Here is a 23,967-nt window from a genome sequence, read left to right as displayed (position 1 = left end):
CTGTGCTTGTTTACACCGCGAGGCACCCTGGAGAATGGCCGGGAAGCCTATGATTTCTTCTCTCAGTTCTGAAATTAATACTCCAGAGCAAGAGGAAGACAGTATGTTTCTTTCTCCTGTCCTCCAAAATTTTAAAAATTATCTTGAAAACGTTTGATGGTGAAAGAAAAAGTATGGCCATTTTTTTTCATTGCACTTGATAAAAAGGAGATAATTAAAAAATAAAACAAAAACTGTTCAACAGCATCAATGAACAACAGTTCCATCAGTACTACCCTTACCCTCTCTTTGCTTTTGCTCACTAACATGCTCACCAGCACATCTCTCAACTATCTAAACCCCACTGAGGCATTTCATTGTTTAAGAGATGAAATGTCCCGGATGGTAGATGTTTCATGGACAGGACGGTCAACATTTAACAGATAAGTTAAATAAGATAACATTTTTTTTCAAGTGCAAAGGAAAGTGTGGATGATAGAACATGCAATTCACAGTACTGACATGATGGAAACTGAGTATGAAATGAGCATGTTTCCATTTCTAGAAGCAAAACATATACTTACGAGAGAAAGATTTGGGAATTATTGCATGAAAATCCCTAAAGCCATCAGCCCCATATGTAACTGCAATAAAAAACAAGGCAAAAAGAAGCTGGATTGTAATACCATTAGAGATACAGTGAGAGTTAAAGACAGCATTATTTTTAAAAGCATCCTATTGCTCAAAATGACTGGGTACCTAATAATCTATTGTTGGCTCTCTAGCAACAGAAAAGCATTGCTCAGGCCATGACATTATTTCCTAAGAATCTGAACTCAGAGCATTACACCACAAAGGGTAGTTGGAGCAAGCTCTGAGGACTTCAACATCTTAGAGGCAGTAACCCCAAACATTTCAGAACTGTGAGAAACCTTTCATTAGTGTTGGTCTAAGATCTCAGCCTCATCATAGCATCTCAAGTGAGGCCATGTACCTCTACAAAAGCAGTATGCTTTTTTTTCATGGGTGGAGCGTATTGCAAATGTTCTTTATTCAGCTTTCTCTTAGAATCATAGAAAATGAAAAATTTTCCATGCAACACATTGGGTGGGGAAAAATTGTTTTCCCCTACTTCCAGAATGAGCTACCAATTTCGGTTGGTATTTCTTAGTAGCTGCTTTCATAAATGGTATCACCACCTCAAATGTTCAGGTTTTTAACTGTTCCACAAGACTTGTTTCCAGGGACCTATTTCCTAAGATTGGTAGATTCTGCACATGGGCATGCAGGTGTGTGCACACATGTACAACCACAAATGAACACACGTTTTTCTCTCCAAGAGTCATATTCCAGTGACTACAAGAGTTATGTGCACAATGCAGCTGCTAAATTAAACTTGTTGGATGAACTGCTGAATCAGCAGAGAGGATTCTGAAGCGACCTTAGGAAACAGACCTATTTATCAAACTCCACTGTATTCCAAACTTACCTGACCAGAGACCTTTCCTTTTCCCCCATGAAAAACTTTGTAAAATATGGAGATCATGGGCAAATGCAGTTGGAGAGACACTTTCAAACCTGCTTCTCGGCGTGACTGGCTTAATTATTTGCTAACAAACCCTTGCTCATCATCCGTTAATTTTGTTCCCTGATGGCCTAAATCCTATGGATGCGATGTGATTGATGTCTTCAAATAGCAAATAATATAATACCAATTTTATTATAACCTTTGCTGTTCTTGTCATCTTCACTGAGCTCCAAATGTTTATATAAACTCTTCAACTTCAGTTATTCTGTGTCTGGGGAGCAGGGACATCTGTCATCTTAAATAATGGGAGAAAAGGCAAATGTGTTTTAAAGGGAATTATGTTTTAAGACGGGGATATTACAATAGGCAAAAATGGTATAAAATTCTGATTAAATGACAGAACACAGAGATGCTTCTGGTAGTGATGATAGTGCAGATATGGTGCTTAAATATGACTTGATTTGGAAAGCTAACTTCCTAACCTAGCTCTCTGGCCACACAGCCACACCATAGCCACCTGCTGTATATTCACTGATAGTCATGGCAGTGGGGAGGTATTACACATGGTCACTGGTAAACTGAGAAGTAAGGGAGCAAAGAGATTAGAAGTGCATAGAGTCTGTCCCGCATTGGCCTCACCATTAGAAATGTAGACTTGTACAGTGTTGGGTAAGCTATCCATAAGCCTGGAAATATGCAATCTTGTCAGAATGCTTTCTATTGTGTGCATTACCATTTACTATAAAGACTATGACAGTGCATTACTAGACATTAAATGCTAATCACTTTCCAAAGCAATCAGATCTTTGCCTAGTGTAATTCAAATTAGCCTCATTTTTGTCTTAAATATTTAATTCCTTAAAAATGACAAAAAGTTGAAAACTAAAAATGTAACTGTCAAGTTGTTCTACTTCTGCCCAATAAAGGTGAATTGAGAAGAATGCACTCTTGCTCATGCACCATTCACGTTCATGCATACAACCTTCTGTGTTCAGGAAAAGGAGTATGTGTTATTCTGTATGGACAGGTAATGATACAAACAGCAAAAACTCTAAGCTAACTCCAGTGTCTTGTGGTGGCCAATCAATCAGAGCTTTACAAAAGTCAGTGCTTATAAAGCACTTTCCATAAACAACCTTGAATTGAACCTTAGGGCACCATTGCGCCATAAGGGGATAGGCGCCATCACCATTTTGCTGGCAAGGAAATATGAGGTCAAAGTAAATTTCTGGAATTTTCCATCTTGGTGGTTAACATGTAAACATGCAAATCGAAGACCCTGTCTAGTTAGTATCTGACAATCAGCATTCAGAACACATTTTCCGTTCCATCTTTCCTTGGCTGGCACAGGCTTTTTGGAAGCCAGGTCTGTGGTGCTTGAGAGGCACTGGAAAGTATGTAGGTTACTGCAGTTGTGTAAACGTGAATACACACAGGTGTGCACACATGCTCATGCAGTTACACTCATCTGTACACGGGCACACAGGAGTAACAATGCACTTACCAACAGTCTCTCAAACAATGAAGAAACTGCCAACCGATGACATGAAGGGTGTGGCCAATATGACCTCCCCTGCTCCACCCCTTGGGTGGACCTCAAAACAAAGCCTACATTCCTTACTGTCCATACAGGTAGGGGCCAGAACAAAGACTGAAGGGAGGCACATACCCAGTGATCACTGAGAGTGCCTCATGCTCCATGAGCTGGCTGTAGTGCCTGGCAATATTCCCACACTGCTGCTGGCAAGCTGGGAAACAGGCCATAGAACCTCATCACTCCTTTGAAGAGCTGTGCAGGTGCAGTGCTGCTCTGCTCCTACATCTAAGGCTTATCATACAGTTCAACTTTTTGCTCCTCTTACAAGCAGTCATGGGGGGGCGTGGGATCCTGGAAGTCATTGGGCGATTCACTCTCAGCCTGTTCCTCATTTCTTTAGTAAATTCTGCCCCGAATTTAAAGCCATAGTTTTATGAAAAGGCACAGATAACAAAATGCATTGAAGTCTTTTTCCAAGTTTTCTAAACTTCATGAAATACATTTTTCTTATCAAGAATTAAATTTAACTCATTTGGTGGGAATTTCTGTTTCCAAACGTGTTGTGAAATTTTTCATATAGAATGCTGTGAGCACCTTGGATTCTGAGTCCTATTCAGATTGCCAAATTGATTAACATTGCAGGAGGAAAAAAAAAAAGGCGGGGGGACATGCCCACAAGAACACATTTCAGTTTGCATTTACCTGTGTATATCATTATAAACTTCTGCTGTTTCACCTGAGAGAGAGGCTAAAACCTACTTGAGATTTTTGAAATGAGAGAAAGGAAATATGCTTCCCTTTCAAGTCTAAGGACAGTGACAGTTTTCTAGTGAAGGTAAATTATTTCAGTTTGTTTTTAGGAGAATTTAGAAATATGCTGTAGCTTGACGTTTATGGGTATGCCTTAAGTCGTATTAATCTGTTAGTTACAATCAAGTCATTACTCTTTTTAAAAAACATTTATTTTTTAGAATACCTTTATTTTATTTGTTTATTTTTATGTGGTGCTGAGGATTGAACCCAGGGCCTCGCATGTGCTAGATGAGCGCTCTACCGCTGAGCCACAATCCCAGCCCCAAGTCATTACTCTTTTATGAACTTGCCTACATATGGTTTGCAATTACCTATAGGGTAGAGGCACAGCTTAACCCAGTGGATCAGCTACCAAGAGAATCACAGGATTGGGGCAGCAAATGAAAGGCAAGAGGAGGATCAGGTCTCCCACAGAACACCTGGGCATGTTAATGCTTGGGTACTGGTCATATCCTGAGTAGAGGCCAAAGCCAGAGGCTATTAAAATTGTTCCATACCTAGACATCTCACAAATGGATGGGATTTCTCCTGGGAAGTGAATGCTACATAGCTGGCATTTGCCATTGCTTGTTCAAGGAAGGTATTGCCATTTCAGTCTTTTCAGTCTTATGGAAGAGGCAGCTTACCTACAAACAACTCCAATGTCATGGCTTTTGAGACAAAGCTGTGGAATATTGATGTGAGGTCTCACATCTATAATGACTTACCTTTCTGCTGCCCTTTCCACTGCTCACCTAACTACAGGGCAGGAATGGCTTTAACTACTGTCTCTTCTCCCTTTCCCTATCCACCAGTTCCTTCTGATCAGACTTAAAGGGTGTTCTGTCTGGGGGTCCTCTGCAGCCCTATGTTCTGCATGTCCCCAACAAAGTATCTTTGAGCCAGAGGGTTCAAAAGTGTGAAACAGAAGGCAAGAAGATCTATGTCCAGGGGCTCTGATGGCAGAATCCACCTGGGCTTCATCTTGCTTACTGCTCTTTCATCCCTCCAGGCTCCAGAATGGCAACACCCCACTCTAAATGCATCCTCTTCCCGGACACAGCTTCCTTCCTACGTCCTCACATGTGCTAGTGTGATTGATCTAGATTCCATCCATTCTTACACATGTGGGTTTCACCTCTATCCTCACCTCCCATAGCCATATTATCTCAGTTCTTTGCAAATGTCTCCCTTACTGTTCTCCAATCCCATCCCATCTCACATATCCACAAAGTCACTGGCATTGTTTACCCAAGGCTGCAGTCCATATCATCTCCTGTGTGTATTTCCTGCCCACCATTTAGCATTTGGCTGGTACATGTGTGCATCATAGGGCCCTTGCTTTCAGGGTCTCTTGCCATCTATCCTGCCCAGTGGACTAGATAATCATCCTCAATGTACACTTACTGGGTCATATATAACTTCCATTATTTCTACTGTTAAGATGAAACAAACTCTCCAGTCCTGGGTCAAAATCTGTCTCTTCAGAAACTGGACCTCCTACAGCCCTGCTGTCTCCATTTGAACCTCTCTAGGATGAATGCCCAGCTCTGGAAGTTAGCTGTCCCCAGCCTAATTCTATGCCCAGATAATGGTCATGAGCACATGGCATCTTCTCTTCCCACTTGCTCTCTGGCATAAGTAACAAATTTCATACTATTACTTTCTTATGATAACTATAGAAATTGAACATTTTCAGAAATACATTGCAGAAAGTTTGGTTTCTCATGCTGGTAACTTGGTGCAGTTCCCAGGAAACATGGTGCCTTCAGACCAAGTTAGCAACAGGGATGATCATTCTTGCCATTATTTGGTGTTGTCTGTTATTTCAGCCCACATGGACTGCTCTCTGTTTGAATGGGTCCTCTGGCTTCCTTTGGCCTGTGTCCACACATTCCTTCCGTCTCTGAACCTGGATAGTCATAAGTTACCAGATTACAACAGTGGCCGTCAACTCATTCATGGAAGGAAGAGGTGGCTGGGCAGTGGAACAAGCATGAGTGTCAGGGCCAGAGGACAGCTTGACATTGAGTACTGCCTCCCACTAGCTGTGTGAACTTGGTTAAGTGCTAACTACTCAAGAGACTCAGTTTCCTCATCAATCAAATGGGAATAAACATGTCTGGCTTGGCAGGTTTGTGGGAAGACTCATTGTAACACTCATAAAGTCCCTCCTTGCTCTTCAGCAGGCACCACAGGGACAACGGCACTGTCACTATCTGCTTAGTAGAAAGCCACGAAGAGATAACACAGTATCTTCTTCTCAGCAAAGTCTCCAGGTCCTATGGCATTAGCTACACCCAAGTAACATTCACCAAGTTTCTCAAGTGGGAACAACAGTAGGGAGCATGCTTTGTAGTCCACCAAAGGTGAAGGAGCAAAGACAGAGGACCTGGGGGAACACTCCATGTGTCCTTCAACCCTGAGCATGTGCAGCTGCCCCTTCAACTCCCATTGCTCCCAGTACTGACCAGCTCCATCTGGGATGTGGTCAAGGTGACCTTCCTAAGCACCTCATTTGCCCTCACGGTGTTTCAAGCTGACAGGTTGAAAGACCTCTGTGGTTGCTTCAAGAGGGACTTGCCAATGATGGCCAAAATCACTTTGCTTAATTCCTAGATCCAGGTATCCGATCTGTCTTCCAGAGCAGACAGCATACAGAAGGTAACGGAAGATGGGAGAGACTGATGTCTGTCCGTCTCACTCTCAATGTGGCTCAACTGGTCCACCTGTCCTACTGTTGTTTACATTTAATTAACACAATATTAAGTTTCCCAGTATGCTAATTAGGCTAGAAAAAGCTCTGATTGATAAACACAGGGCTTAGAAAGGGAAACGTGCACCAAGATTTTTCTACAGAGTACAATACAAGGAAAGAACAGGTACAAAAATGATGGTTCCATTTATGGAATTATCTTTTAATAGTCATTTGGTCTGATCACCTTAGAATCATGATATGGTGGGGTGTACGTTCAACAGGCTTAAAAGAAACCTTAGGGATATTTCCTAATACTATATTCTTGCTTTTTTTCATCTTCCTTTTTTAAAGATCTATTACCTTTTTAATAAAAATCATATTTACTTGTTTTCATTTACTCGAAGAACACCAGCAAAGTTTCTAAACACCACTTCCAAGTTCTACGGTTTCAGGAGAATCATGTGAAAACGAGAAAAGGGGAGAAGAATAACAAAAACACTGAGAGAACTTAGGTCAAGCTCTAAAAACAGAGAAGGAAATGGGACGTTCAGGCTTACTCCTTATTTATCATTTATCATAAAAAGACAATGAAAATGGGAGAGGAATAATCATAACACACCCCCCTGCCCCGTTCCCATGAGGGTGACAGTGAGGTCCCAGATCGAAGTAAAAAATTAAATTTTAACTAATTTCTCATTTCAAATTTTACCCCAGTAAGGGACATTTCTACTGGTCACACACAGGACAACATGGTAAGGGAGGGAGATCGTAGTAAATAACAGTTGCACAACACAGCGTGGACTGAGGGGACTGGCAGCAAATACTGTAAGAATATTTCTATGGCCAGCAGGACTCTGTGCTTCTCCTTCCAATGTCTGGGTCCTAGAAGGTCAGACCAGAGACAGCAAAGGCCCCCTCTGCACTGCCAATGGATGGCGGTGTTCATGTGTGACATGGAGCCACAGGGGAAGAAGGGCACAAGACAGGGACATAGGGTTGCAGAGCTCAGCAGTCAATAGGGTACCCATGGTATAGGTCACAGATCAAGAGCTTGATCCACTGCCTGGGATGTGCTTTGGCTGATGCATCTGCTTATGGGAGCTCTTAGTCTGGCAAAACCAAGGACTGAAGGCAGAAGGAAAAAAGTTGACTGTTAAACTTGACCTGACTTCCCGAAATATGGTCAACACAGCAATGAGTTATAGGATGTATCACTCCGTGATCTAAAACGAGGGCACACATGCAAAGAGAAGGCTGAGGAATAAGCCCAATTCTGTTGCCTTTGGCCCCTGAAGCAGTCAAGTGACGAGGACATCAAGCGGCTCGGCTCCTCTGAAGCCTCTGCCAACACTCACGGCTATTCCCTCCCATACCCAGCACTGGCTCTGTGTCAGCCTAAAGATTCCAGAAGCCCAGGCTCTGCTTCAGGGAGGCCAGAGATAAAGTAATCTCCCCCAGGACACACAGAGGGTGGATCCTCTGCTGTCCCTCCCTTCCAGAAGCCCAACGGGTCCCTGTCAGAATTCCAAGCAAAGGGTGACTCAGCAGAGGAGGAGGAGGGAGAGGAAGGATGTCTCAGGGCTGCATGGCCCATGCCCACAGGTGTGGTCCTGCACACTGTGGGTTTGCGGATGGTTGCTGATCTTTAAGGAAAGAGTGTACTAGTGAATAAGGCATGCTCAGAAACCCTGGGGAGTCAGCAGGCCTCCAATGGCTTTAACACACTGCAGGTGGCGATGAAGCCTCATTCTGGCCTTAGCCACTTCTTCCTGTGCTCCTCCCATGAAGCCTGTTTCTCAGGCTTCAGCTGCAGTAGTGAGCCTCTGGGTAGTGTGGAGTGGAAAGTATAAGGCCGCTTGGCATGCCTGTGACTGAGCTGGTTATCTGTGGAAGGGAGCAAGTTTGGGAGATGTGGCTGGAACTGTTGCACAAGGGTTGGGGTGGATACACCTGGCCTGGTAAACTAGCACACACAGGCATGTGTATAGGAGTGGTCATAGGTGTTTATGCAGGGTATATATGTGAGCTGGCATGTGGCACACCAAGATTGTTCTTCCTGCACATAAATTTACCAAGGCAGTTCAGTAAAGTAGCATCAGTGGACGGCCCAATATAAAGACTTTTCCATTAAGGAGGACAGCATTGCAGACAAGTTATATGACCGCTGATGTTCTGAGCCCCAGGTCAACTGCACATCACCGTGGGATACATTCCCACAAATCCTAGTTCTGGGAGCAGGAGGTTACAGAAAATGCTCAGAAGTCAAACTGGGCCTCTATCTTATTAAGAAGATGCCGTAAAGTTCATGTTCCTTCCATTTCTGAACCAGGACACATTCCTGTGGAGGCTTCTGGCCAAGGGACTGTGACTTGGGGCAGAATTCTGTACTGTGACAAGTCAGAATGAGAAGACCCAACATAAGGGATGTGGAGACTTTAAGCCCTTCAGCCTCCAGTGTTAACCTACTGCTAACTTTGGTAAGATAAACCCCAAAGATTTCTTCTCCTAAGGAATAGTTTAAAGCTTTTTTCTTTTTTCACTTTTTCTTCATTTCTTTTTCCTTTTCCTTTTCTTTTCTTTCACCTCTCCCCCCTCCCCAAATTATTTCTAACCTTTAACATTGCTTTACAAACGCTGAGCATATGTTCTTGCATTTGACCATGACCAAGCCTCCAGGTATCACCCATTAGCACTGGATTGTGTGGACTGCTCCAGCCACCGGCAGTGCTACTGAAATGGATGTGTTCCTGGCCCTTCCTCTACCTCCCAGTGGCTCTTGGACCTGAGAGAGTCACATGACATCACCAAGCCTCAGCTTCCTCACATGTGAAACCCCATAAAAAGCCAGTCTCAGGACTCCATACAACTATAGGGACACAAAGACATCAGCCTCTGCCACCCCTTCTCCTGACCAAGCCCCACCCACCACCTTCTTCTGAGCTCAGCTTATTACTCAGAAACCTATGGCTTCCTGGCACTTCTATCAAAATATCACATCTCTTGGGAAGAACCTTCAAATGCCACATTATTTTTCCAAGTAGATACCAGCTGTTTCTTAGGATTACAGTGTCTCAAAAAGCCCTGTCCTTCACAGCAATAACATTTCTTTGAAATGGGTAGTTCCTCCCTTTCTTTCCTATCTTTTTAGTTTCATAATTCAATAACACTTTATTGGGAAATGTATGGAAATGACCTATTTAGGTCATATATTCTTCCCATTTTAAAATGGGAAGCATGAGGCATGTAATATCTAAGTCAAGGCTGCTGGCTCGCCAAGCTGTCCCCATAGGAGCCTGTGAGCTTTCTGTGTAAAGGTCCTCTGTTAAATGTGCCCTTCACACTCTCTTTTTTAAATCCTTGAAGCATCCCTGTCAGGAAATATTCCTCCCACTTTGACAATTAGAGAAATAAGACTCACAGAGTCTCACTGAGCTGCCCAAGGTCACCAGGTAAGAAATGACAAGAAAGGATCAGAATCCAAGTTCACAGGGCTCCACAGCCCACTTCTTCTTCCTGCATTTATTCCCTCTCCTAAGTCCTGAACCAATTCTTACAAACGTTGCTCTCTTAGCAGTTCATACATTATGAAATGAAGCCCTTTGAATAAGCCATTTAAGGTACTGCTGGAGGAGCCATGTCCACCTCAGGTATTCCACACATGTGCACGCCAAGCCCCAAGGGAGTAGCCACAGAAATCATAAAGAGAGAACATGGTCCCTCCACCAGGGAGTTTTCAGTCTAGGAGCACGAGGAGGAGAATGTACCAGAACGTATGGGCCTGGATTCTTCAGAGGTCAATGTGGGAGAGGTGTTAGGAGTCACATAGGGTTTGGCTTCCCAGAAGGAGGCCATTCAAAAAGCAGAGCAGAAAGAGGGCATTCCAACAAGCCATAATGCAGCCCGGGGCAGGTTAGCAGCAGGCATGGGGTGAGGCTAGGAGTGGTCCTCGGCCAGCTCAGAGAGTCTTGGGGACAGTGACCTGGGATGCAGGAAAGATGGCAGTCTGGGCCTGATTCTAGAGCCTCTGGAGCTGACACATGATGTCCCCAGGTAAGGGGTACCATTTGAGGTGCCTGCCCAGTGATCACGTGGGAACTGGTTAGGGATTAGTCTCAAGGATGGAGAAGCCTGAGGGAAGGGGAGACTCTGACCGGTGGTGACACCCCACAAGTAGAAAGAGGGAAGTTAGGAGCCAGCAAGTGGTTTGAGGGAAAAGCAGGATCATGAGGTGCTGAGAGAAGGGGCCCTGTCCCTGAAGGCAAAAGCACATGCCCCACCCACTCAAGGGTAACTCTGCTTCAGAGAAATGCCACCAGCCAGCAGGAGACCCTGAGCTTCCACAGCTCCACTTCTCTATTCTGTCCCACCTCCCCACCTCTCCAGCCTCATCCAGATGCATTGTCCCCAGGAGGTAGGCCCACGGACAGCGATTGTGACACTGTGCCGTGTGTCATATTGTAACTGAGTTTCCACATCCTCCTGGCTGTATTGTAAGAGCCCAAGAAGAGGAACAAGGGCAAATAATGAAATATAGGAATGCAGGAAAAGAGGAAGCCGCCCAAGACATCAGCCCAACTGAAATGTGAAGAATTATGGAGAAGTGACAGAAAGGGAAGTAAGAGCAAGGAATTGCATTCAGTGGCTCAGTAGAGTGTGCACACACACACACACACACACAAAACACACAGACACACATGGACACACCAAGACAGACATAGATATACACAGATACTCACAATCATACAGACACAAACACAGAGACACAAGGAGAGACACATACAACCACCCAGACTTAAAGACAGATGTAAACACAAAGACACATTTTCACTCACAATCACACAGACATATACAGACATACAAAAACACAGATACATGCAAACACAGACACATACAAACAGACACAAGTGTACACAGACACACATATCTTCACTTATACTTCAAAGACACACACATACTGAATTACACATGATACACTCTCATACGCATAAACGAAACAGATACACACTAACAAACATACACTCACTCACACAGAGGCACACACATCCTCAGCCATAGACTCACAAACACACACAGGGCACCCCCCATTCATTTAAAGAAGAGACACAAAGATATATGCACTCTTTCATACCACAACAAATGTGCCCTCACTCAGACATAAGCAGATACAGAGACCCACACTCACATGAACACATACACCTTTAATCAACCTTTAATCTGATACCTTTAATCAAACGTTTCAGACTGAGCTCTTAGTTCTGAGCCTCAGAGGGAGAGTAGAACTGGCCTGCCTTAATCCAGCTACCTGAGGGGTCTAACCCGAGAGTGCTCTAGACATCTGCTCTTAAATGGTACTAGATCCTGGAAATGCCAAATTCCTAATGATTCTAATAGAGGCCTTTCTGGTTTTTCTTTTTTCTTCTCTTACATTTAAAGAAGTCAGAGTATAAACATAGAAAAACTTTCTTAATTTTATGATCAAAAAATCTAATTTTGAGGCTGAGATTTTAAAAAGGGGACTAATAGAACAGAAAGCTTAAGTATATTTAGATAGACAAAACACATTTAGGAACCTCCAGATATCATTTTTTTTTTAAAGAAAGGGAACAGAAAAGAGAGAAAAGACTGGAAAAATAAGAACAAAATAGCAAATTAACCCGTTTGTCTGTGGCATTTTCTGTTTGGGGAGATAACCGGTACTGAGCTCTGAGTCAAAGACATCCCCACCGGAGGAGCTTGGAGGTTGCTTAGAAAAAAAAATTCTTATCTAGTGTTTTCACAGGCACATGGCAGGAGTGGGCAGGGGCCCACCAAGGAGGCATGTAGCCTGTCCTGCTGTGGAGGCCCCTGGATATGGATGGAAAGTTCCCTTAGCAGCACAGGTTTTGAAGTTGAGGCACCGTTGTCCCTCTTCCCTACTTCCCAACAGAAACAGGGGTTACCCAGAGGACTGCTACTGTTCTGATAAGAAACTACAGATGAGCTGTGGAGACTTAAAATGTAAGCAGTACTTTCTGAGGACTGTTTATCTCCATTTGTTATATATTTTTTGCAAACCATCACTTTAAACTTTGCAATGAACTTAAAACAAGACACTGTGAACTGATTTGGACAGAAGCTTGGACCATGGCCCCTTAGTTTGCCACCAATGTACACAGTGTTCAGTGGATGTCTGGGCCTGGAGTGGGGCATGCTTCTGGCAGGAGGGAACTCTCCTCTGCTCACTGGTGTCTTGACCACTCCTTACACAGGACACTCCCCTGCTGCGCTCAACCCTTCACTGAGGATGTCACCATACAGGTTCCTGTCCCTGTGTGTGAGAAGGAGAGTCTACGTCCTTGGCTGGAAGCTGGTTAAGATTTGCCTATGGAACCTGATGGAATGGGCTGCCCATAGGGAAGTCCAAAGCCCAACTGCCTGCACCTTCCTGGGAGATCCAGGCTCATCCTCCTCACACCAGATTACTCCTAATGGGAGCGCTCCTGGGACAATCACTCTGGATGTCATTTCTGCAAGGCACTTATTGTTCTTACCTGTCATAACACTTTTGACATTGAAGTGAAACTCTGCAGCTGGCCATGCATGCCACTGAAATCCCAAACATCAATTTTCCCACTGAGATAAGTTTAAATGCACTCTAGAGGCACCTAGTAAGCCCAGGGGGATGCTGACTCCGTGCCAATTCCTAAGGAGTCTCTGCCCCCTCCCAGGGAGACACCCCTGTGAACACAGGACCTGCAAGCAAGAGCACTGCTGAGTTTCTCTTCAAATTCTTTACCAATACTAGTGGCAATGCTAGAGAGGATACGAAAGATCTGAGTCTCTAAAATTTTGGCCTTCTCTTTTTTGCCTTCAGTTTTGGCCAATAAGTTTCTCATCTTCAAACTTTGCTTTTTGGCTCTAGTTAAGAAGGATACCTTATACAAAGACAACTGCTGAGGTGTTGTGTCCCCAGCTTTTCTGGAACTTATTAGCTTACATTCAGGAGAGGAGACCTAGTGCTCTCACCCAGATGTCACTTGCTTTCTGCTCTGAAGTCCTGAGGCTGCCAGGAGGGCTCTGTTCACACAGGTGCACTTCATTATGCTACTCTGACATCAAGGTGCCATGGTACTGTGCAGAGGTTCTGGTGGGACAGATGCCTGCTCACCAATAGCAGTGACCAATGGACACCCTTTGCATTGGCTCTCTCTTTATCCTCTTCCAATGTACCCCAGAATCACCATTCAAATAAACTAACTCTGCATGTGTCCCTGTAGGCTGGGAGAACCACTGATTCCTACCATGCCAGGGAGAATTGCTAAAGATATACTACAAATATACAAAGGCAAATGTGAGTGTATTTTTTTTTTTTTTTTTGCAAATGTGGGTTTTTAAAATCCTATGTTACTGATAAACACAACATAACCCACAAGTCAGTGCCTTCCAGGAAGATGCCAGGAAGATTCTGCTTTCTCTGCAGAATGGGTCTCTGCTCACTGGGTCTCCTTCCTGTCAACAGAGATGCTGGCAGGGGGGAGCTTTTGGGACAACAGGGTCTGCCCTGCAGAAACAGGCCTGAGGCTCTGGGAAATGTAATACTCTTGGGCAAAAATATGTAAGAGGGTTGTTGATAAATTTAGAGATTAATGGAAAAAGGGTTCCTTTAAATAAAAACAAAATAGTTAAAAATTTACCTTGGAGCAAAAGCTTTAGCATGCCCCTCACAGTCTCTAGGAGTCCAAGAGACCTCCTGAGCTCACCTGGGAGCTAACTCTTGTAGCATAAATGCTCTTCCCTCTGTCACCTGGATGTCCTCACCTGTGTCATCTGTATCACCTAAATGTTTTTTTCCTGTGTCACCATGATATCCTCATATGCATCATCTGTGTCACTTGGATGTCCTTGCCTATATCATATGGAGGCCCTTACCTGTATCACCTGTCTTCTGGGTGGTCTCACCTGTCATGTGGGTCTCCTTACCTGTAACACCTGTAACCCAGATGGTAATGTCACAGAGATCATTTAACTAGGGTCACCTATGTCACTTGGTACTGGCCTAGATGGTCAGTTCTTCAGTGTGCTAACATCAGAGCACCCCTGATGTCATGCTGGAGATGAGACAAGAAGGAAAAGGGACACTCCTTTTTCTGCACTCCCTCAGGGCCAACTGGTTCTCTGCAGGAAAAAAAAGAAAGTAGGGGCCAGCAGACATCTGAAGGTTCCAGATGCCAGGCCTGTTTGGGGAGATATGGTGGCCTGGGAAGGCTAAAATAGCTCATTATGAAAAGAGAACTGGCTGAAAGAACTGAGGCAAGAGAGGGGCACATCTCTCTTTTTCTCTCTCACTCTCCTTTAAATGCACAGGGTCCTGAAAACCTTGAAAACAGAAATGTCAATGCTTTTAATGCAGGAGTGCATGTTCTCAATGTGTCCTGTGCCTGGGCTTTGGGCACTGCCTCCTGACTGATCACCCTGCAGGCCCACGAGCTTCCAGCCCTTTCCTTGAAGTGACTCTACCACAAAAGCTAAGCCTTAACCATGTGGGAAGCCATAATCTTGCTTATGAGCAATATTTCATTTTCAGACAACAAAATATAAAAACATTTAAAAATATGCAAGAAGGGAAAATATATATTACATGTAGCTCACAGAAAGTTTTACTCTCTGAAGTTGCAGAATATTCAAATCTAGGTTACTTATTATGACAACATATGTTAGGTAGAGGACCAAGCAAAATAAAAATTGTAAAAAATAATATAAGCATATTTGTACTTTAGCTGAGAAAACATTCATATTCTATTTCAATTCAGAGGCTTCAGGTTTAAGTGACTGAAGTATAAGAAAAGCTTAAACTGGAAAGATCTGCATAAAGACCAAAGATATTGAGGAAGTCAGTCCTTTGGTCTCCTTTTAAATTGCTACATTTAAAGTATATATACTTGAAAAGATCAACACTGTCAGGAGCTGATGTCATCCCCTCCCACTGACATTATTCTTACTCAGAAGTTAAAAACCTCCATCTGTATCCACCAGTGACAACAGGCCCAGAATGAGAAAGAAAGTAAAACTGACCTCTGAGCCAAGGCCCAAAGGAGAAGTAAAAAACCCCTGAACTACAATTCATACGCTTACTCATGGGTGAGTCCCTGAGACCCTCATTCCTAGTTTGTATTCCCTTATTTTATGAAAAGACAACTAAAGGATTCTCATTTTAATTTTCACCAGGTGAGAAGCTGCAACTCAGAAAGCAGAGGAAGAGACCAAAAGCGCCATTCAAACAGATAAGAGAACTCAAAGCCAGCAGCATTCAGGGTACAGTCATCTCTACAGGCAAAATGACTTTTTCTTTCTGATGCTCAGAACCTTTGGGTTAAAAAACACAAGTATATTCTGGCCTCAGAAACACATTTTAGATCTGGACCGCTGTGGAAAATCCAAAATCAACAGCCTTACGACATGGGAGGCAAGAGAAAGGAACCAATAAATGAATAATGAAGGCTGGGAGTGGCAGAGCACACACTTGCCTAGCATGTGGGAGGTCCTGGGTTGAATCCCAGGACTACCACCCTCTGCCACTAAAAGAGTAGGTGCCTACAAATAATCTCCCTGTAACACTGAAGTTATTATTCATAATAGCAAACTTGAGTTAAGAAGAAAAGACAAAGTATTTTTAGAGCAGTTTTTAAAGGGCCGGGGTGTGTAGTTCCCTAGTAGAGCGCTTACTGAGCATACACAGGGCCCTGCATTCAATCCCTATCACCATCACACACATACACACTTATACAAAATAGTCTTTAAAAAAATCTTGGGTAGGGAATATTTCCTATTCAAAAGAGTTAAAGTATACTGGAAACAAAGAAGACAAAGCAGGGTAGGCTTCAGTCGTTTAGAAACTTTAGGCTTAAAAAATTCTCCCTGCCTCCAAAGTGCTACATTAAAGAGGTACTGGCTGAGGTGGCCTGCAAGCAAGGGTACTTGTGTCAGACCTGGCACAGCACCAAGTATGACAGCGGCTCCAGAGGCTTCTGCTGCAAATGAAGCGCTCGCCAGTCACTGGCTGAGTGATTTCACACATGATTGGGACAATGGGTTTTGCCTCATAGATCCATTTTGGTGCAAATATATTGTAGATGTGATTGCAACTATCTGCCAAGTGCCTAAATCTCAGGTAGGGGCAAAAGGGTTCGGTGTCAATCACTTCCAGGGTTCTGTTGCCGGGAAAGTAGACATGGAGGAAATACAGAACATTCTGAGATTAAAAACAGGAAATGGGTGAATTCAGTGCCCCTTCTGGGAAATGATGAAATGAAATGTGTTTCAACCTTAAGGTGTAATCATGCAAAACTTAGTTTATCAAGGTTATTAAGACATATGACTTCTCATCAAGATAAATGACTTTTTAAATTTAAAAACCCAATTAAGATAAAGCCTACTCCTCTGATATCATAAATGTATAGTGATCATGTCTGCAACCCACTCTTCATATCATAAAAACTACATAAAATGGAGCAGTATCTAATGTACTGTGATATGATAAATGTTTCAGTGACCTCAAGCCAAAACTTACAAAGTTCATAATTAGTTGGTTTCCACAATCTTTTTCAGAGATGGAATGCACGAATTGAGTGAAACTAGAATTACTGTGTTAAAGCATAAATCCCTTATGCTAGAAAGCACAGCTCATGTTTTCAAAGCAGGTTTGAAACTGGTAAATATGTCAAATAAAAGTACACTTTAGCTTGCTCCTTGGAACTAGTATGTATGCCTGTGTCACCACCTGTGGCTCAGTCACTGACACCCAGCATGCAAGAATGAGGGGCACCAAGAACCCAACCCGCACAGTGATCCTTGTTCACAGATTGACACCTGGGGCAGTTGTATAAATCATACCAAAGATCTACATTTATGAGTAACCAATGCAAATGAGAGGGAATGAAAGAACAGAAATGATGGGAAACCTAACAGCATAAATATTTTCACACTTCAATGACACATTTCTAACGGTCAGGAGCGAGGCAGAGTTATCTGTGTGCAAGGTTAGCGTCTCTCAGCATAATGAGTTATCAGCACCCAATTTACCCTCCCCCGCCTGCCTCTGCATCCTGCCTGAGGATTCGCCAGGTAGCTGCAAGCCCCCCCGAAGCACACTCTCTTTCAGAATTGGGGGTGAGGGGTAGGAGTTGCTGGTGGTTCCGAGGTGCTACTTGTTCAGGGCACTACATTCCCACATGAGCCTTGCAAACCAAACCTGGCATCTGCACCATCAAAGCAGAAGGTGGGTGGGAAAGGGTAGGAAGTAAGGAGAGAAGGTATGCACTTATTCTCGAGAAATGGAGTTAGGGACCAGGCTCAATAGCTGGCCTGCTCCTCAAAGGGGCAATGCATAGAACTTCTGGGTACTCCACCTGGGTGTGTATCCCAGAATTTACAACAGTCCTCCACAACGGGTGCCATCGGCATGTAGCTGCTTGGAGAGGAGGAAGCTACTCAAAGCCACATGGTGGCCAAGGGCTGACATGGGATTCACCCATATCCACCATATCCAGAGCCCATTTCAGGCCTAGCCCACTATCCTTCTCACTGCCCTTATTTTCCTGGCTCTGCTGAAACCCCTTTCCAAAGTTGGGGATCATTTTATGTTTCTCACCTAATTTCTCATAGTTAACTTTGGTAAGTTCATCCCTACAGATTTCTAAATGAATTTATAAAATAAGACAGATGAGCTGTCTTGTTTCCAGAGCTTTGACTCGAACTATGCATGGAGGGTCACTATATGTCCCAAACTTATTTCTCATAGATCCTTTAACATACTTTTGTTTGTTTGTTTATTTTTATTTGTTTCTGACATGCATTTTTTTTTTTTTTTGTAGTACTGGGTAATGAACGCAGGGCCTTGAGCATGCTAAGCATGTGTTCTACACTGAAAAATTCTTCCAGCCCCTGTAACATGTTTTAAAATGTTATGAATTAATGCTCTCAGTGCAACAGGGTTTTAATTAGGGTGAGAGGGGGGTGTAAGCTTTCTTGGTAATAGGCAATAATGGAAGAAATGATGTGAACTAGGAAATGTTTGAGGGTAGAAAAGCCAGCCACCAATGACTCCCCATCACCTCCACTTCTGGCCCAGCTTACTCATGCCTTCAGAGCAAGTTTATGGGGGCCTACCTCGGGTGTCAGCCCTCCTCCTAGGGTCTGCTCCTCCACCCACACAAACCACACCTGGTAGGCAAACCACTAAAGTACACCTGAAGTCCCTATTCTCAGCCATCACCGTCTTCCATCAATCTGTTTTAAAATTCTAGTCATTCTTGAAGATTCAGAATATAACTCATCTTTTAAAAAGCCTGCAAAGGGTCTCAACAAAACTGATTTCTGTCCTTGCTTATTTTGTGGGTTTTTATACCTTCACTGCACTTTGCATAATCTGCTCCCTTCAAAAACCTCAGGCCATATCTCATTCATCCTCTTTATTCTGCACTATATGCTCAACAAATATTTTATGAATGGAGCTAGACTGGATCATAGAAACCATGGCCAAGTTTTCCTATAGGTTTACTAATGATATTTAGAATACAATAATAATATGTCTCAATATGTAATTCAGCCAATTCAGTTCTTTTGATGGTAACAGAGGTCATAAACACGTGGCTTAAACTTTAAAAAATGGTAACAACTAAGGAGTCCCATGAGCCCCAAATTTAGAATCAGAAAACTTGGGTTAGTACAAGTAGGATGATTTAAAGATGACTTAATTAAACCTCTTTAGTTTTATAAATTGACCAAGCAGTAGCCAAGCAGGAAGTGTGGCAATGCTAAGAAGTGAATGCCATTTCTAGGCCAAGCTAGGGCCTTGGGCATGTGCTGGGAAAGGGCTTCATCTGTGCAGCAGGAAGAGAGAAATAGGGAGGACTAAGTTCACAAGCCATGGCCAGCACACTTCTCTTCCTCCAGTTGTATATTATTCAAGATGCTCAGTTGTATATCTGAGTATCTTCTACACATGCTTCTGGTGCCTTTTATTAAATGTCTGGGTGCTGTTACTACACAATGTAACAAAATCACTTATTGGATTTGTTTCCTCCTATCTCAAGTCCTATCTGGTTCATTTTTCTCCATGTCTGTCTTTAGGAGTGTGGTGGACTGTGTCCACTCCAGGTCCAGTGCCCCCAGTTGGTTCATTCATAAAACAAAATGGAGGCCCATTTTATTTGTCTAGGGGTCAGGGCCTCTGTGCTGCTGTGGATGATGTCCACGGTCTCAAAACCACTGTGTTCTCGTTCTAATCTTGGCACCATAACAATAAGGAAGCAGCACCTTAAAGAGGTGTTTTACCTCAAGGGATGTGCCAAAAATAACTGTTTCTTGATGTACACATCCTACTTATTTTTCTTTTTGAGGTGAGAATTTTTCAAATGGTCCATTTGTGGAGCATCTCATAAAATCACTAATCGGCAAACCTTCTTTTCCTTCTCCTTTGGCTTGAACTCAAAGGGATTCTGAAAAATGTTGGATGTGCTGTTTCAAGAGGCAGCCATTTAAGACTTCAAAAATGTTACTATTCTGACAAACTTTCTATCACTATTTAACAAATGCGAAGCTATGGCTTACTGATAGGAAATTAAATAAGGGAATTCTCTTAGAAATGCCCGTGGCTTATCTTAGCAGAAACTCAGGTTTGTTTGGGTTTTTTTTTTGTTGTTGTTATTTCCTTTTTTTTAAAATTTAAAATTTATTTATTCTATTTTTTTATACATGACAGCAGAATGCATTTTAATTCATAGTACACACATAGAGCACAATTTTTCATATCTCTGGTTGTACACAAAGTAGAGTCACACCCTTTGTGTCTTCATACATATACTTGGGGTATACATACATATACTCAATCCACTATCTTTCCTACCCCCATGCCCCCTCCCTTCCCTTTGCCCTGTCTAAAGTGCCTCCATTCCTCCCATGCTCCCCCTGGTCCCCAATATAGATATTTTATTATTATTTCTAAATAAAGAAAAGTACATACATTATACTCTGAGTATAGTAACATGTCCCTCCTCTCTGCCAGGCCTCTGTTTCTTTATGGGCCTTGGAATATGAGCCTTCCAGGCCCCAAAGAGTCAGGGGAATGGGAAAGGGACTTCACCAGTAGGCCCATGACATAGGAGGATGGCGCAAACACTGAAACGAATCTATCCACATAGAGTACTCTGAAGCTCAGCTTCTACCTCATTCCCCTTTTACTTGAACTTTCTAAGAAATCGTTCGTGTCCATGGCATGCATACCACTTGCCCTTGAGTGGTTCAATGACTGCACCCCAGAAATTCTGGCTCTTAGGAGAAGATGAATTATCTTAAAGATAATATTTTCATTCACCAAAGTAAAAATTAAAATCAATTAAAAATCTGATAGAGTTAACTATAAGACTTGTTTCACTGGAATAAGGATTATTGAAGGAGTATTTCCATGGGGACAGTGGCAAGTTTTTCTTCTCTTGCTTAGGCACATAGTGTGATTTTTTTTTTTTTTTTTTGCTCCTTTAAACACTTGCAAAAACTTAATTTTCAATGATTTCTTTAAAAAAGCTTGGCTTTGAACTTAAGCTTGATTCCCTGAAAAATGATCAAGAACTACTTCCTCCTGGAGGTGTTTGTGCCGGTGGGGAAGCTGGGGATCAGAGCAGAGTTCTTAGAAGGTCAGGAATGCTAATTTCATCCTCATCATCAATTTTTTAAAAAAATATCATTTTGGATGTTGATGAACCTTTATTTCATTCATTTATTTATATGCGGTGCTGAGAATTGAACCTCATGCCTCACACATGCTAGGCAGCGCTCTACCACTGAGCCACAACCCCAGCCCTCATCATCAGTTTTAACAGAGCCATCATCATCATTATCAATTTTAGCCGATGATTAGACTGTTTAAAAGAAGCTGTTTTCAGCCAGGCCTCCTATGAAGTTTTAGAAATGAGTCTATCAAAGGCAGGAATTCTGTCTAACATTTCCAGAAGATTTTTATGGACTGAAATGAGACATACTGAATCCAATGAGACAACAAGAATTGGAAGATCCTGTCCTTCCATCCAAATATGAAAGGCTTTAACACAAGGTGACGGTGGTTTCCCAGAGCTCTTCCTGAGAAATTGACTCATGAGCTCTTGGTTCACAGGTAACACGGGATGTGGCTGAAAACCTCTCACACAATCTTGTGGGCATACATGTGCCGCCTCAGGAGGAGCAAAGGAAGTCTGCTCCTTCAGAACTGAACATAATATAAATTTGGAAAGCACTGAAGATGTGCTTAAGATCCCACATGTTTAGCAGTAGTGAGACCCATGGAACTGCACAGCTTGAGTCAATGTGCTCTCTTCTAGTACACCCTGAGGGTGCAGGCAGATGTGGACACAGAGCTCCTTGCCAGGCAGGGGCTGTGCTTTCTCTTTCATTCTGCATTCCTTGCCAAGACCGCTGAGGTTATATGGGTGCCGTGTTCTAGGAGGGACTTGGACACACTGAAGAATGCCAAGATAGAGCAAGAACAGGGAGAAAAAGCAAGACCCATGATATTGTGGTAGATATTTCATTGTATCCTGAGGAAACTAGTAAACATTAGCTAGGAAAAGAAAATATTCACATGGCGTGCTATAGCTGTTTACAACAATCAGAAGGGGGCTCTAATATTTGGGAGAAGAGAAAATAACTGTGTTGCAGAAGGATGCAAGGATGGTTGCAGATAGGCAGATTTCAGTGTCTAATCTTCAGAGTTTTCCTCAGTCTACAGCAGGCTGCCTCTTTTTTATGCATTTATTTATGCATTTATTTATTTATGCATTTAGTGATTAGTTGTTTTTAGATATACATGACAGTAGGGTGTATTTGGACATATTATACATACATGCAGTGTAACCCATTCCAACTTTGATCCCATTCTTGATTTATACATGATTTGGCATTACATGATGGTGTATTCATATATGAGCACAAGAAAATTATGTCTGACATTCTACTGTCTTTCCTATTCCCATCCCAGCAGGCTACCTCTTGATATGTGCCAACAGGTGGGTGATCACCTGTTAAGAATACTAAAGAAGAATTTATGCAAATGCCTAATGATTTCTCAATGACTTTTATCTAATATGTTTCATGGGAATAGGGTCTTTCTACACAGCAACAACATACAAAGCTCAAAATGTACATATTGCCTGCTTTACGGGCACTGGAGGTGGGAGGAAGGTGTCAGTGTTAAAGGCCCTTTGGTATTTCTGTTTCATTCATGTGAAGACAGAAGCTACTATAGTCATACACATGTCACTAACAATGGGGATATGTTCCAAGAAATGCATCATTAAATGATTTGGTCTTGTGCAAACATCACAGAGTAGGCTTAACAGACTAAGATGGCTAGGACATTACCAGGCAATATAATCTTTTGGGATCACTGTCATGTGTGCAATCTCTTGACTAAATGACTAAAATGACATTACATAGTGCATGACTTTCTACCAGAATAGCCAAACTACAATCGGTGCATTCAATAAAAGTAGTTATGAACTTCAGTGTGTCAGGCTAAATATTTAATTAAATATCTTAATTGAAGCAGATGTTCAAAACCAAGCAGAATGGTTGTTGGGATAAGGAGATAGCTTATTCTCTTATTCTCCTTATTCCATATTTTATTTCTAGCTTTTTTTTTTTTTTTTTTTTTGTATTGGGGATTGAACCCAGGGGTACTCAATCACTAAGCCACATCCTCACCTGTTTTTTTTTTTTTTTAATGTTATTTACAGACAACATCTCACTGAGTGGCTTAGGGTCTGGCCAAGTTGCTGAGTCTGGCTTTGAATTCGTGATCCTCCTGCCTCAGCTTCCTGAGCTGCTGGGATTGCAGGCATGCATCACTGCACACAGCTATTTCTAGCTTTTCTTTTTAACATTTTCCTCTCTATCTGCCCAGTTGTATTCTTCCTCTCTCCCAACAGAAGGTAAACTCTTTGACCCCATGTACCTATCTTCCTTGTTGACCCCTGTGCCTAGTAGGGTGCGTGGGACAGCAAAGGTGCCTAAGCATCTGTCTCATTAACTGATATGGCAAAGAGGCTCACCAATCTTTTGCTTGGTCCCTTGCATTCTGGAATTCTGACACAATTCAAAACCTGCTCCTCATTTACCTCCAAATCTAGAGTGAAGTGTGATAAAAGGCTCCTTTTTAGGTCTCCACAGTTTATTGGACTTCTTGAAGGAATGAATTCTAATATATCTTTGACTTTCCATAACATTTAGTCTAATGGCTTGCAATGGATTTAGTGATTACGTTGGAGAACCATATGGGTTTGAGAAATTTGTCAGTAATTCAGATCTCCTTTCAGTTTTCAGGACTAATACAATAAAATAAATTGTAGTATATAACTACGAACATTTTAATAAGATGGTAAACAATGGAGACAACACAAACCATTT

General features: G+C 42.6%; 1 protein-coding gene across 21 annotated transcripts in view; it reads right to left on the bottom strand.

Annotated features, from left to right (window-relative positions):
• Positions 1–23,967, bottom strand: part of Ikzf1 (IKAROS family zinc finger 1) — a 127,478-nt gene that overhangs the window by 65,342 nt on the left and 38,169 nt on the right. For 10 of the 21 annotated variants that reach the window (XM_071614752.1, XM_071614735.1, XM_071614733.1 and 7 more), the window contains one exon: positions 564–623. The exons of the other annotated variants lie outside the window; for them this stretch is intronic. In XM_071614752.1, the coding sequence (XP_071470853.1) occupies positions 564–623 (60 nt within the window). The remainder of the gene's footprint in view (positions 1–563; positions 624–23,967) is intronic. 21 annotated transcript variants of the gene reach the window in all.

The sequence above is a fragment of the Marmota flaviventris genome, chromosome 1, assembly GCF_047511675.1.
Source record: "Marmota flaviventris isolate mMarFla1 chromosome 1, mMarFla1.hap1, whole genome shotgun sequence".
In the NCBI taxonomy this organism is placed as follows: Eukaryota; Metazoa; Chordata; class Mammalia; order Rodentia; family Sciuridae; genus Marmota; species Marmota flaviventris.
This window is presented reverse-complemented; position numbering and strand designations above follow the sequence as displayed.